Genomic DNA, 15,288 nt, shown 5'->3' with positions numbered 1-15,288 from the left:
TTTTTTCCCCAGAGTCTTTCTCTGTTGCCAGGCTGGAGTGCAGTGGCACGATTTCGGCTCACTGCAACTCCACCTCCCGGGTCCAGGTTCAAGCAATTTTCCTGCCTCAGCCTCCCGAGTAGCTGGGATTACAGGTGTGGGCCACCACATCAAACTAATTTTTGTATTTTTAGTAGAGATGGGGTTTCACCATGTTGGTCAGGTTGGTCTTGAACTCCTGCCCTTGTGATCCACCCACCTTGGCCTCCCTAAGTGCTGAGATTTCAGGCATGAGCCACTGCGCCTGGCCCGCCCAGCCTAATTTTTTAATTTTTAGAGACAAGATTTCACCATGTTGGCCAGTCTGGTCTCAAACTTCTGACCTCAAGTAATCCACACTCCTCAAGCCTCCCAAAGTGCTGGTATTACAGGCATGAGCCACTACGCCTGGCCAGGAAAGCTTTCCCTAACACACACTCCACAGCAGTTATCACAAATTTTAGTTCATCATTTTGAGTAAATTTAAGTTTAATATCTGCCTCCATCACCAGGCTGGGGCTTCTCAGGGGCAGAACTTAAGCCTGTCTCAATCACTGCCGTGTCCCCAGCAATGCCCAGAACGGAAGAGGGGTTGAATAGTTGACTAACTGCACAGCTTAAAAACAACTTCCATTTATGGCACTTCTGTGCCAAGCATCAAACTAAGCATTTATATGCAAGTTTCCATTCAATCCGAAGGTACCCAAATAAAAACAGACTGGTTGGGGGGAGAGGGTCTTCATTTTTCCCAAGAACTTTAGACATTTGCCCAAGGCCACAGCTGGTCAGAGGCCAGTCCAGTCCACCTGAAGGCCGAATCAGGCCAGAAGTCTTAACTCCCATTAGTGTTTAGTAAATAATGGCCCAAAGGCAATTTTAAGTGACATATGAATGCCTCCAGAATGATTCTGTAGTTTTAACTTTTTTTTTTTTTAAGGTAATCAGTACATGAAACCCATCATTGAGAACCAAGTACCCGCATGCGGCAAAAGTAGATAAATCTTTTTCTTTTTTTTGATAGGGTCTTGCTTTATCGCCCAGGCTGGAGTGCAGTGGCGCAATCATGGTTCACCGCAGCCTCTACCGTCAGGCTCAAGCAATCCTCCCACCTCGGCCTCATAAATCTTTTTTTAAGAGAGAAAAGTGTTCAAATACAGGTGGTAGGCAACATTGTGAAACTATTTTGAAATTGTGAAGTCTGGGTAACAATCAGAGCTGCTGTGGTTGCAGTGGGACGGGAGGGGAAGGGACAGCCCCTCACTAGACTGAAAACCAGGGCCAACTGGCACGTCATTCAAATATTTTTAAGCACCTAACACGGACCCAGGCCTAGAAAGAGAAAGGGGCTGCTGTGGGTTAGAACCTGGAGACCCGTCTCCGCCCTTCCCCAAAGACAGCCTCGTCCCTTTCCCAATGCCCGGGAAAGAAGACAGGAGGGTCCCCAAAGCCTGATTGGGCCTCCCAGGTAGTGAGCTCTCAAGGTTCGGGAAAGGTGGTCGGGTATTTGCCCTTCCCCAGCAACTCCCTCCTCTTGGCCCCTTACTCTCCCTCAAACTGGGGAGCAATAGAGGCTAAGGGTCCCGCAAACGCCATGCTCCGAAAGCACGCAAAGACCCCCATAAAGTTGGGGGTGGGGAGCGGGGGAGGTATCGCGAATCTGGTAGGCCTCCCCCAACCTCCCAGACGGCGGAAGTACGTCACTTTGTCCGCCCCGCGGTGCATTTTGGGAATTGTAGTGAAGCGGGTGGGGGACGCCTAGTGGCCGACGGTGTAACCCTTTAGAGACCAGAGCACGCGAGCAGAGCTGGGACAGGGTTAGAGGGGGCTCGGTCGCCCCCCTCCTTTAGCAAACTGAGGCAAAGCTCTGACTCGGGAGCCCTTAGTCCTCTCCCTCCTCTGGCTGTGGCGGGCCCCAGAGCCAGGGATTCCGGGGGAGGACGAAATGCCAAGTGGCCACCCCCACCCCCTCCTAGCTGGCAGCTTCTCGTCCCTTCTCTGAAGCCAATCAATCAGAGCTTCTCCGACCCGCCCCAGAAGCTGCTGCCTTCCTAATTCGTCACTGGCCCACCTTTGCTGGGCGAGGAAACTGAGGCTCAGAGAGGGCAAGACATTTTACCTAAAGCTGCACAGCAAATCGAAACAGAAGTTGGAAGCCCGGCAACCTATCCACCCACCCCCACAATTTCTGAACCCGGAGTAGCTCTGATCATTCGTATTTCGTCCTCGCCTCCCACCTTTGTGTCCCAGCTCCTCGCGGCGCGCCGAACTCCGGCCCCGAGGCGAGGAGGAGTAAGGGTTGCGCGAGGAGAGGCGGCGACCCCCGCAGCCAGCCGCTACCCGCCGTTCCCTTTAAGAGCAGGCCCCGGCGGGACTACGTTTCCCAGAAGGCTTTGCCGGCGCGTTATGTAACTTTCCCTGCGAAGCGGCCTCTGGGGCAGAAGAAGGAGGTGGAGGCGGCGGCGGCCGTTGCAGCGGCGGCGGCGAGAGCGGCGGGAGCCCTAGGCGGCGGTGAGAGAGGCCCATCGTGGGACCCGAGCTGTGCGCCTCGGCTTGGAGCCCGGACCGGGCGGGGGCGCCGACGTGCCTCAGCCTGCCTCTGCGAGGGAGGCGGGAGTGAGCAAAAAGGCTTAGGGCCCAGGGGGCGGGGAAGGGGGGCCGGGCCTGGATCCGGCTGGGAGGCCGAGCCGGAGGCCGGACCGTGGCTCGCGCTGTCCCGGGGACGCGGATCGCACGGCGGCGGCGCGGATCGCACGGCGGCGGCCGGTGGAACGCGGGGGCCGGGCGGCGCGCGGACTGGGGCCATGGCGTCTGTGCAGGCGTCCCGCCGCCAGTGGTGCTACCTGTGCGACCTGCCCAAGATGCCGTGGGCCATGGTGTGGGACTTCAGCGAGGCGGTGTGCCGCGGCTGCGTGAACTTCGAGGGCGCGGACCGCATCGAACTGCTCATCGATGCCGCCCGCCAGCTCAAGCGCAGCCACGTGCTCCCCGAAGGCCGCTCCCCCGGGCCCCCGGCCCTTAAGCACCCGGCCACCAAGGACCTGGCTGCGGCCGCCGCACAGGGGCCCCAGCTGCCGCCCCCGCAGGCCCAGCCCCAGCCGTCAGGGACAGGCGGCGGCGTCTCAGGCCAGGACCGCTATGACAGGGCCACATCATCAGGCCGCCTCCCCCTGCCCTCGCCTGCCCTGGAATACACTCTGGGGTCCCGCCTGGCCAATGGGCTTGGCCGTGAGGAGGCCGTGGCAGAGGGGGCGCGAAGGGCCTTGCTTGGCTCCATGCCTGGCTTGATGCCCCCTGGGCTGCTGGCAGCGGCAGTGTCTGGCCTGGGAAGCCGAGGCCTGACGCTGGCACCCGGCTTGAGTCCTGCCCGGCCCCTCTTCGGCTCCGATTTCGAGAAAGAGAAGCAGCAGAGGAATGCGGACTGTCTGGCAGAACTGAACGAGGCCATGCGGGGCCGGGCAGAGGAATGGCACGGGCGCCCCAAAGCAGTGCGGGAACAGCTACTGGCGCTGTCCGCCTGCGCCCCGTTCAATGTGCGCTTCAAGAAGGATCACGGGCTGGTGGGGAGGGTGTTTGCCTTCGATGCTACTGCCCGTCCTCCAGGATACGAGTTCGAGTTGAAGCTCTTCACCGAATACCCCTGTGGTTCTGGCAATGTGTACGCAGGCGTCCTGGCGGTGGCTCGCCAGATGTTCCACGATGCTCTGCGGGAGCCGGGCAAGGCACTTGCCTCTTCGGGCTTCAAGTACCTCGAATATGAACGCCGGCATGGCTCAGGAGAATGGCGGCAGCTGGGTGAGCTGCTGACCGACGGCGTCCGCAGCTTCCGCGAGCCAGCCCCCGCAGAGGCCCTGCCCCAGCAGTATCCAGAGACGGCCCCTGCGGCTCTTTGTGGCCCACCTCCGCGAGCCCCATCCCGGAACCTGGCCCCCACGCCGCGCCGTCGCAAGGCATCCCCCGAGCCTGAAGGCGAAGCAGCTGGGAAGATGACCACCGAGGAGCAGCAGCAACGACACTGGGTGGCACCCGGTGGCCCATATTCCGCTGAGACCCCTGGTGTGCCCTCACCCATTGCTGCCCTGAAGAATGTGGCCGAGGCCCTGGGCCAATCACCCAAGGACCCTGGCGGAGGTGGGGGGCCTCTGCGTGCAGGGGGTGCCAGCCCTGCAGCCTCCTCCACGGCCCAGCCTCCAACCCAGCATCGCCTGGTTGCCCGCAACGGTGAAGCCGAAGTCAGTCCTACAGCGGGGGCCGAAGCTGTCAGCGGGGGTGGCGGCGGCACCGGGGCGACCCCTGGGGCCCCCCTGTGCTGTACCCTGTGCAGGGAGCGGCTGGAAGACACCCACTTCGTCCAGTGCCCCTCGGTGCCCGGACACAAGTTCTGCTTTCCCTGCTCGCGCGAGTTCATCAAGGCACAGGGCCCGGCTGGGGAGGTGTACTGCCCGAGCGGAGACAAATGCCCGCTGGTGGGTTCCTCGGTCCCCTGGGCTTTCATGCAGGGCGAGATCGCCACCATCCTTGCTGGAGACATCAAGGTTAAGAAAGAACGGGACCCGTAGGCCACCACTGCCTCCAGGCCACTGCCCTCTGCCCCTTTGCCACCCACCGCTGCCGCGGATAAATTATTCCCTCCCCGACCTAGCCCAGTGCCACCCCTACCTGTGTACATACTCCCTTCCTCTGCCCAGATGGGTCCCCTGGGGTAGATGCATTGTGGGTGGGGGGAGAAAGCTTGTGGTTCCTGTCCGAGGGGGTGTTTGGGGTCCCTTGGCCCCTCCAGTTTCCCTCTGTCCTCCTTGGCTTGGCTTTGCTGCTGCTTGTAGTTGGGGGAGAGGTGCCCCCCTCCTCCTTGAGAAGGGACCTCCTGAAAACTCGCTCTTTATAAACGAGGCAAAAGCATTTTATTGCCCCCCTCTCCCGCCCACTTCTGCTCCTTCAATAAACCGAAAGATGTTTTTTTTTTTTTTCCTTCTTGGTCCCTTAGTTGTGTGAGATGCTGCGCCCCCTTTGGGACTGAAGTGGTCCTGCGAGGGACAGGACGTTGCGTGGTAGCCTCCAGGTGGCGCCCGGCACCCAGGCGGTCCCGCCGGCTGACCTTCAACGAGTGCGACCCACTGGTCGCGTTTTAGCCATCGGCCCCTTTTCCAGATGAAAGAACTGAGGCTCAGAGAGGGGATAGCTCCTGCAGGGAGATGCTCGGGAGTAGATTACCCTTCTGTAGCTGGCCCATCCCCTGTCTCTACCTGGAAGGTGGAGGACTGAGCGCCCATGTGGGGATGGGAAAGAGGCATTGAGAGGCTTCCTAGAAGAAACAGGCAGTGGGTTCTTGCTTGGTAGGGCGAGAATTTGGGGTAGACTGCTACAGGGACTGCCCGAGGAAAGGAAATTTACCTCCATGGGGTAAACTAACAGGATGCCTAGAAACAACTTGGCTACTTCTCGCCTCTGGTGGTGCCCAAGAGGCGGACGTTTGGGAAGCCCCAGCTGGACTCCTCACCCTCGTCTCGGGAGACAAGCCCCTTCGGCGGCCACCCTAGAGAGCAGAGTGAAAGGCACTTGCCCCGCGGCTGCCTCTGATGTGCGCGGCCTTGTCCCGCACCTGTCCGGGTGGCTGATCATTAACCAGGACTTCCTGCTCGCTGGCGTCACGGGGCGGGGCCTGAGCGGGCTGCGGTGAAGCAGGGGTTAAGGGGAGGGGGCGGCCCCAAGATCCCAGCCCCCACCCCGCGGCCTCCCCAGCCACGCCGAGGTGGAAATTCCGGGAAGGGGGAATGCGGGGCGCAAAGGCCTGCGAATGGACAGAGAGATAGGGAATGATGGTCCTGCCACCCCACAGCACTGTCAGATAGCTCTGGGACCTTAGGTTGCCCCCAGATGTCCTTGGGAATTCACGGTTCCCATCACCTAAATCTGGAGGCCCCTACAGTCCTGACTTAATCAGCTGGGTTACCCTGGGGTCCCACTCACACCTGAATAACTACATGTCCTAACTCCCAGATATTAGGCATCCTAGGGCTTCAACCTTCACATCTGGAGGACCTTCTGTTCTTGGACTGAGGGGGGTCCCATCCTTCCCGACCCCCCAGCCATCAGCTCTCAGGTGTTCTACCACTCCTGGCACTACCAGCCTGGGCTGTGGGCAGGGCTGGGAAAACCACCCCTGATTAAATACACCAGGTGATAAGCTTGGGGCAAGAGAGACCTGGATGGAGCTCCATGCCTGGGCTCCCCTCCCGGGCTAGCCTGTGGCCTCCCCTGACCCAGCAGGCCGAGTGCTGGGTACCTCCCCCACCCCCAAATCCTCAGAGCTGGAGGCCTCCAGACACCTGGCCCCTGTGCCCCAGTGGGAACTAAAGAGCTGCGGAGGACACCTGGTCCTTTAAGAACAGCTGGTAGGTGGGTGGGGGGCAGGGGAGTCACCCCCAGCCTGGCTGGTGTGTATTCTAGATAGAGGTTGAGTTAACCATTAACAGAGCAGAAGGCCTGACCTGTGTGGGTGTGGGGGCTGGATCAGCCCCCCTTCCCTCAGTGCCAGGGTGGGGCCAGGGTGGAGGGGTTCTGGATTTATTTGGGAATCAGGCTATAGGTGGAGAGACACTCAGGGAAAGATGGGAGGCACCAGAGCTGGGAGGGAGAGATTCGGGACCAGCTCACTGAAAGACACAAGGAGAGGCAGGAGCCGGAGACCCAGAGCAACAGGGAGAGACCCGAGAGGACCTCAGGGATGAGGCAGACCAGAGAGGGAGAGACAGAAAAGAAAAAGAAAAGGGCAATATTCTGATAGATTGAGCGAGAAAGATATACCTATGAGATGCCCACAACAGTCACGTAAGAGAGGGAAGACTAGATGCACAGGGAAGGCAATAAAGAAGAGATGAGAAAAAAAGAAAAAACAACTTAAAATGGGAAGAAAAAGAGGTGAGAGAGACTGAAGTCAGGAAAAGGCACAGGTGTGAACTAGAGCTAAGACATCCTCAAACTCGGAAGTTCTGTGAGACAGAGGCAGGGAATGGGAGCTCTGTGAGGAAGTGCAAGGTTGCATCTGTTTGGATTATTTGGTCCCCAGTCATCAGACCAAGGCACCTCCTCCAGGAAGCCCTCCCTGACCACCAGCCTGCATCAGGTGCCATTTCTGGGCCTCCCATATCCCCCTGTACTCCCCCAATCCCAGCCCTATCCATTCTGGAGTGTTGCTGTCTGGCAAACAGACTGTGAGCCCCAGAAGGGAAGGCCAGGGATGTCTTGATCACCACTGCGTCCTCAGCATCACCCAGCACAGGGTCAGCTTAAGGGATGGACAGATTAATGGGTTGCTTCTCTTCCTCAACAAGTGTTTATTCAGTATCCAGCATGTGACAAGCACTGGGGGAGATAATGTGGATGGAGCAGGGAATAGAATGCAGCCCTTGGGCTAGGGACTGTGGCTCAAGCCTGTAATCCCAGCACTTCGGGAGGCCAAAGTGGGAGGATCATGAGGTCAGGAGTTCAAGACCAGCCTGGCCAACATAGTAAACCCCATCTCTACTAAAAATACAAAAATTAGCTGGGCATGGTGGCACATGCCTGTAGTCCCAGCTATGTGGGAGGCTGAGGCAGGAGAATCACTTGAACCCGGGAGGCAGAGGTTGCAGTGAGATCATGCGCCACTGCACTCCAGAGCAGGCAACAGAGTAAGATTCTGTCTCAAAAGAAAAAAAAAAAAGAATGCAGCCTCTCCTCTCACGGAGCTGGCATGCAGGTAAGAGATGCAAACAGGACCATAAAGTGTGACAGCCATGGAGTGGTCAGTACCGAGGAGAAAAAGTGAACCAGGAAAAGGGGACAGAGAGTCACGTGGATGGCTATTTTGTCTTTTATCTTAATAGAGATGGAGTTTCACCATGTTGGCCAGGCTGGTCTCAAGCTACTAAGCTCAAGCAATCTGCCTGCCTCAGCCACCCAAAGTGCTGGGATTACAGGCGTGAGTCATGGCACTCAGCCCCGGTTGCTATTTTATTTTATTATTTATTTATTTATTTTGAGACAGAGTCTCACTCTGTCACCGAGGCTGAAGTGCAGTGGTGCAATTCCAGCTCACTGCAGCTTCCACTTCCCGGATTCAAGCGATTCTCCTGCCTCAGCCTCCCGAGTAGCTGGGACTACAGGCGTGCACCACCACGCCCAGCTAATTTTCGTATTTTTAGTAGAGACGGGTTTTCAGCATGTTGGCCACGCTGGTCTCAAACTCCTGACCTCATGTGATCTGCCCATCTCAGCCTTCCAAAGGGCTGGGATTACAGGCTTGAGACACTGCGCTGGGCTGGGGCTGCTATTTTAGAAGGATGTAGGAAAGGGCTCACTGAGCACGTGACACTAAGAAGTGAAGCGGGGGAGGGAGTGAGCCAGGGGAAATCTGGGTAAATAGCACATGCGAGGGTCCTGAGGTGGGAGCCTGCTTAGTTTGTCCCAGAAGCAGCGGGCCGACCAGTGCTAGCAGAGTAGTGGGGAATGGAATCAGAGGGATGGTGGGGAGCAGTAAGAGGACCTGGACACTGTGATAAGGACTTTGGATTTTGTTTTTTGTATTTTTTGAGACAAAATTTTTGAGACAAAAAAGACAGAGTCTTGCTCTCTGTCACCAGGCTGGAGTGCAGTGGCACAATCTCCGCTCACTGCAACCTCCACCTCCAGGGTTCAAGCCATTCTCCTGCCTCAACCTCCCGAGTAGCTGGGACTACAGGTGCACGCCACCACACCCAGCTATTCTTTTTATATTTTTAGTACAGATGGGTTTCACCATGTTGACCAAGTTGGCGTTGAACTCCTGACAATCAAGTGATCTGCCCGCCTCGGCCTCCCAATGTCCTGGGATTGCAGGCATGAGCCACCACACCTAGCCTGAATGTTGTTCTAACAGGAACAGGTGGGAGCTTTCAAGCAGGGGGTGAGAGGATGGAGCATATGAGACAGAAATGGCACAGAACCCACTGGGACCGACTTTTATCTGTGCATTCTCAACACGGAGCCCAGCACAAATGCCCGACGACTGTGCATGCGTGAGAGAGACCCCAAACCAACAGAGAAAATGCCAGAACAGCATCTAGATGGACAGACGGACTCAGAGACCCCCGGAGAGAGGCCAGCTTAGGGCGCAGGGACACTCAGGGACAGCAGATACACACAGACCCACAGCAGCTCAGCTGAGAAGTCCCATTCCTTCCAGAACCCACCCCACCCGGAAAGCTTCCTGGGGCTGGAAAAAAAACCCCAGGCCCTCCTGCCCGCCTCACCCGTGCCGTGCCCACTCACACCTCAGGCAGAGGAAGCTGGCAGGCCCCACAGGAACCTTTCTGTGCAGGGGGAGTGGAGGCGGGCAGGCGGCAGGGATGAAGGGAGAAGAGTGGCGGGCAGGCGGGCAGCGCCTACACAAAGGCCCCAGTGTCTTCCCCTGCTGCCCGGGTACAGATATAAATAATACGCACATATACGTTTATATATATATATATACCAGCACACTGAGGGGGGAGGCTGGGGGCCACACACTCCCCCTAAGGGCCTGGGCATGGCAGAGTCTGTGTCTGTGGGGGCTGGGGGCTCAGAGACCCACAGAGATAGGCCCCAAGACTAAGAGGCTCAGGCAGACAGACGGCAGAGAGAAGGAGGAGAAACTTACAAAGTGGGACAGAAAGACACTTGCGGAGAGAGTGCCAGCACCAGCTAGAAAGCAAGTGTCAGGAAGCAGGCAGACTCAAATGGAGACGCATCAGCCGAACAGCCAGAGAAATGGAACTTCCCCGCAGAGACAGAAAGAGGGATGGTGACAGAATGAAGAGAGAGGGTCATTCCAGAGAGAGGCAGAGCCAAGGAGAAGCCCGGGTGAGGGGAAGTAGGGATGAAGAGAAACAGAGAGATCGACACACAGTGAGACAGAAACAGACAGACAGACAGAGTTGAGGCTGAAGGCTTGGGGAGGCTGGTGCCCGGGGAGGGAGAGGGTCAGGACACTTTTCCAGTCTGGGGCTCACTGTCTGCAGGGCTCTGGTCCAGCCCAGAACAGGCTGAGGGGCAGGAGCAGAGGTGAGGGAGGTGGCCCTTGGGTTCCGGATCTTGGTGTTTACCTGGGGCAGGATTGCAAATAGGCGCCCAGCCTGGCCCACGGTCCGCGAGGGTGGGATGGGCTGGGCCACAGCCCTGGCACCGGTGGGCCCGACACACCCACTTGTGGCCTGGGCGATGAGTAACACATGCACGGTGACACCTGGGTAGATGGTGACACATAGAGGGACAGACATGGTGACACACAGTGACAGATATAGACTAGAGCCGCAGTGACAGGTCCAGAGTGACAGAGACATAAACAGTCACAGAGACACACTGTCACAGACAGTGACAGACACACACAGTGAAGCGTGCTCATCAAAAACACAATGATAGGCAAACCTGTCGTCAGGCACAGAGGCATGGTGACAAAGCACAGAACGATGAACAGACACAGAGAACGTGGCGACGGCCCAAAGAAGACAATGACAGACAGAACAGTCACCTACATGTGTACATCGGGAGACAATGACACCAACACAAACCCAGGACAGATACCAACGCAGAGACGTCCAAGCACACACACACTAACGTGCTGAACAGAGATGCATCACACAGAAACACACAAGCTCACAGACACGGTGACACCAAGATGCTGACAGCCAGACATGTGAATGAAGCCCAGTGACAAACACGCTGACTGGGACACACGTGTCCCACCTAGCTGTGAACCGCCCAGTCACCAGTGAGTATGTGACTTCTGGGAGCCAACCTCCTCCCATATGGCAGGCTGTGGCGGAGAGTGGGACTGCCTGCCAGGGAGGGCTTGGGGACCCCAGGACTGCGCTGCGCTGCCACTGGCCCTCCCATCCTACAGAACAGCAGGGTGCTTAGAGGCATTGCCTCTGCGCCAGACTACCTGGGTTCATGCCCTAGCACCCCGCCTTGATCTGTGTGACCCCAGGCAAGTCACTTAATGTCTCTGTGCCTTTGTTTCACGAAACAGTAAAGTTGAGGGGAGCGGGAAGGATAGAGTCCGTCAGTTCTGTAAGGTGCTAACACAATCCCGGACTCGTGGGAAGTCCTAGGAGCTTTTAATCATCATCATCATTTCATGCCTTCTAATGCTGACAGCCCTCTGCCCACAGCTAGGACCCTGCCCCAGCCTCTGCTTCCCCACCCACGAGCCACTCCCCTGGACCGTGTCACCTTAGGCCCACAGCCCAGGGCCACCTATGTCCCCATGGCCACCCCACATCCCTGATTCATGGCGTCCCGTGTCTGTCCATGCGTCCCACGTCTGACCGTGGTACTTTTCCACGCTGGACACCAGCCGGCTGTCCCTGGGGTAGGGGTCACACCTGCCCACGCCAGCAGAGCTGGTAGCCACCAGACACCCCAACGGATGGCCCCACCCTCTCCCAAGGACCCTACAACAACACCCCACCCCTCCGGCCACCTGAGGTCCCCACTGGGGCGGCCTGAGGCCCGAGCCTGGGGACAGGAAGCCCCAGGCCTGGCCGCCCTGAAAGCTTCTTTCAGCCTGGGCCTCCTCCCGCCACCACCGACTCCTCCCGCGGAATAATATTTGGGCTGTTGGCCGGGGGGCGGGGGCCAGATCCGGAGGCCGCCTGGGAGAAGCCAGAAACCGCAGGGCTTCCTGCCTCGGGCTGGCCGACTCCGGGAGAGACCCCCAAGCCCAAGGGAGGGGGGCGGGTGCCTGGGGAGACTGAGGGCCTTTCTCTCGGCCCCAGTTGTTTTTTCCAGGAACAGGGAGGAATTCCCCGGCCTGCCCAGGACAGCGAGGCTGGTGGGACTGACGGGGAGCCAGCGCGGCAGGGGGCGGGGGTGACACGCAGCCTGCAAGGCGGGGCACAGCGACAGGAATAGAGGGCCTGGCCTTCGAGGTGGCAGGTAGGGGCAGAAACCAGGGAGCTGGGAGAGGGAAAGAGGCCAGAGAGAGAGAGACCAGTGATCCAGGAAAGGCGTCGGGGGAGATGGACCCCGGGAAAGAGTGACTGAGAAAAGGAGGGAGAAACCCAAAGTCCCAGGGGAAGGGAGGGCGGGAGTCCAAGTAGTAGAAAGAAAAAAAGAGATGAGAGAGAGACAGAGAGAGAGAGATCGAGGTGAGCCATAGGAGAGACAGCCACACAGAGGCAGCACCAGCGACTCAAAGAAACCAAGACACACAGATTAAGGCACAGACAGAGGGTCAGGGACAGATAGATACAGAATGAAATGACACTGGCTGGGTGCGGTGGCTCATGTCTGTAATCTCAGCACTTTGGGAGGCTGAGGCAGGAGGACCGCTTGTGGCCAAGAGTTCAAGAATACCCTTCACAACACAAGGAAACCCCCTCTCTATAAAAAAAAATTAAAAATTAGCCAGGCATGATGGTGTGCGCCTGTAGTCCCAGCTACTCGGGAGGCTGAGGAGGGAGGATTGCTTGAGCCAGGGAGTTCAACGCCGCAGTGAGCTGTGATCGTGTCACTGCACTCCAGCATGGGTGATAGAGCAAGATCCTATCTCAAAAACAAAGGAAGGAAGGGAGGGAGGGAGGGAGGGAGGAAGAAAAGGAAAGAAAAGAAAGAACGAAAGAAGGAAGGAGGGAGGGAGGGAGGGAAAGAAAAAGAGGAAAGAAAGGACACTAAGAGTCAAGGAGAAAGACGGACCCACAGAAACTGAAAGACACATCACACTGGTGTGCCCGCGCCCATGCACACACGCACACACAGGTGGATTAGACAAAGTCTTTGATCTTCAAATGACTGAATGGCTGGCTGGCTGACTGAATAAATGAATGAGCAAAGAGAGCCAGCAACTAGGAAAGGCAGATGACAGGTGAGGAAAAGAGAGAATCAGATCTGCCCTGTCCACCCACTCCAGCCCTGCTGAATGACCTCAGCCCAGCCCCATCCCATCTGGGCCTCAGTTTCCATTCTGAATGGAGGGGTAGGAGGTGCACAGTTGTGTTTCCAGGACAGCCAATCTGAACAACAGACAGGCCGACTCAGAGTCACAGGAGAGATCTGGGGGACAGACACCTGGATCCCAAATCCAGAGGAGTGGCTGAAGGAGGATGACACAGATCCTTCCCTGCACACCCTCCTGCAAAAGCGACGGACACTCACCAGGCCAGCAGACTCACCACACACACTCACATGCAAACGCAACATTACAGGTACACAGCAAAGGCAGGCATCAGACACACACAAACACACATGCTTTTTTTGTTTGTTTGTTTTTGAGACACTCTTGCTCTGTCACCCAGGCTGGAGTACAGTGGTGCAATCTTGGCTCGCTGCAATCTCTCCCTCCCAGGTTCAAGCAATTCTCCTGCCTTAGCCTCCTGAGTAGCTGGGACTACAGGCGTCATGAGCCACCACACCCGGCCTAATTTTTATATTTGTAGTAGAAACGAGATTTCGCCATGTTGGCCAGGCTGGTCTTGAACTTCTGACCTTAAGTGATCCTCCCACCTCCACCTCCCAAAGTACTGGGGTTACAGCAGGCATGAGCCACCACACCTAGCCTACATGCTTTCTTTTTTTTTTTTTTTTTTGGGACGGAGTTTCGCTCTTGTTACCCAGGCTGGAGTGCAATGGCGCCATCTCGGCTCACCGCAACCTCCGCCTCCTGGGTTCAGGCAATTCTCCTGCCTCAGCCTCCTGAGTCGCTGGGATTACAGGCACGCACCACCATGCCCAGCTAATGTTTTGTATTTTTAGTAGAGACGGGGTTTCACCATGTTGACCAAGATGGTCTCAATCTCTTGACCTCGTGATCCACCCGCCTCGGCCTCCCAAAATGCTGGGATTACAGGCTTGAGCCACCGCGCCCGGCCTTACATGCTTTCTTTAAAGCATGCAGATATACACGGACTCACAGAGAGACGCATAGAACACACAAGAACAGCTGGCCCTACCATATGTATGCCGTGCCACACACACACCCTTTGAGGCAGTGAGTTAGGCAGATAGTGACATACAGACACACACGTAACACAGAGTGAGACCCAGAGGGACCCAGGGATAGGTGTACACAGAGAGCCACCACACAAGACAATAAAGACATACACAAAAGGCCTGGCGTGGTCGTTCATGCCTTTGGGAGGCCAAGGTGGGCAGATCATTTGAGGTCAGGAGTTCGAGACCAGCCGACCAACATGGTGAAAACCCGTTTCTACTAAAAATACAAAAGTTAGCCAGGTGTTGTGGCAGGTGCCTATAATCCCAGCTGCTCAGGAGGCTGAGGCGTGAGAATCACTTGAACCCAGGAGGTGGAGATGCAGTGAGCCAAGATTGTGCCACTGCATTCCAGCCTGGGCAACAGAGCGAGACCCTCGCTCAATAAATAAATAAAAGAAATACACAAGAGTCTGATATTCGCAGCCATCCAGGGCAAGTAAGCACACACCTAGGGTATGAACAGATACGCAAACCCACATAATCAAGGGATACCAACAATAGAAAACACCCTGGCTGGGTTCTGTGGCTCCCGCCTGTAACCCCAGCACTTTGGGAGGCTTGAGGCGGGCAGAACACCTGAGGTCAGGAGTTCGAGACCAGGCTGACCAACATAGTGAAACCTTGTCTCTACTAAAAATACAAAAATTAGCCAGGGGTGGTGGTGTGCGCCTATAATCCCAGGTACTCAGGAGGCTGAGGCAGGAGAATTGCTTGAACCCGGGAGGTGGAGGTTGCAGTGAACCAAGATCACACGACTGAACTCTAGGCTGGGGGACAGAGTAAGACTCCATCTCAGAAAAAAAAAAATAGACAACACCCGGCAGTAGACCATGAGGACCCCCCCACACACACACGCACGCACACACACACCCACACACAGATAAACTCTGACACGTGCACCATCTCCAGTGGCCGAATTGACACCTCATCTGTCCTTTTTCCTCCTCCCCAGTTTTGCCAAAGATTGCTGGGCACTTAGGCTTCCACAGCCTCAGAGGCAGAGGTCTGCGTGTGTGTCTGGGAGGTGGGGGTGGGGAGATGGCCTTGGTCACTGCAGCGCCACCTCCCCCTCTGCTCTGGCCCCACTGCTGCGGGGGCTGCTATCTGTGAGCAAACTGTCCTTAGGGTCAGGGACAGCAAAGAGCCAAAGGTCAGGTCGATGCCTCCCCCAACTCCTCCCCCAGAGGTAGCCGGCTCTTGGGGGCAGGAAGCAGAAGGGACAGAGGAACAGAAATTCAGGTGTTCAAGCCCCACAGGGCCCACCAGCCAAGGAAAGGAGACATTCAG

The 15,288-nt window shown here is 57.0% G+C and overlaps 1 protein-coding gene across 1 annotated transcript; it reads left to right on the top strand.

Annotated features, from left to right (window-relative positions):
* The first annotated feature begins 2,036 nt into the window (after positions 1-2,036).
* Positions 2,037-4,982, top strand: IRF2BP1 (interferon regulatory factor 2 binding protein 1). The gene has a single exon (XM_017502522.2). It carries the CDS (start codon positions 2,820-2,822, stop codon positions 4,572-4,574), a length of 1,755 nt encoding a protein of 584 aa, XP_017358011.1. The 5' UTR covers positions 2,037-2,819; the 3' UTR covers positions 4,575-4,982.
* The last annotated feature ends 10,306 nt before the right edge of the window (positions 4,983-15,288 follow it).

Source organism: Cebus imitator, unplaced genomic scaffold (assembly GCF_001604975.1).
Source record: "Cebus imitator isolate Cc_AM_T3 unplaced genomic scaffold, Cebus_imitator-1.0 Scaffold296, whole genome shotgun sequence".
NCBI classification, from domain to species: Eukaryota; Metazoa; Chordata; class Mammalia; order Primates; family Cebidae; genus Cebus; species Cebus imitator.
This window is presented reverse-complemented; position numbering and strand designations above follow the sequence as displayed.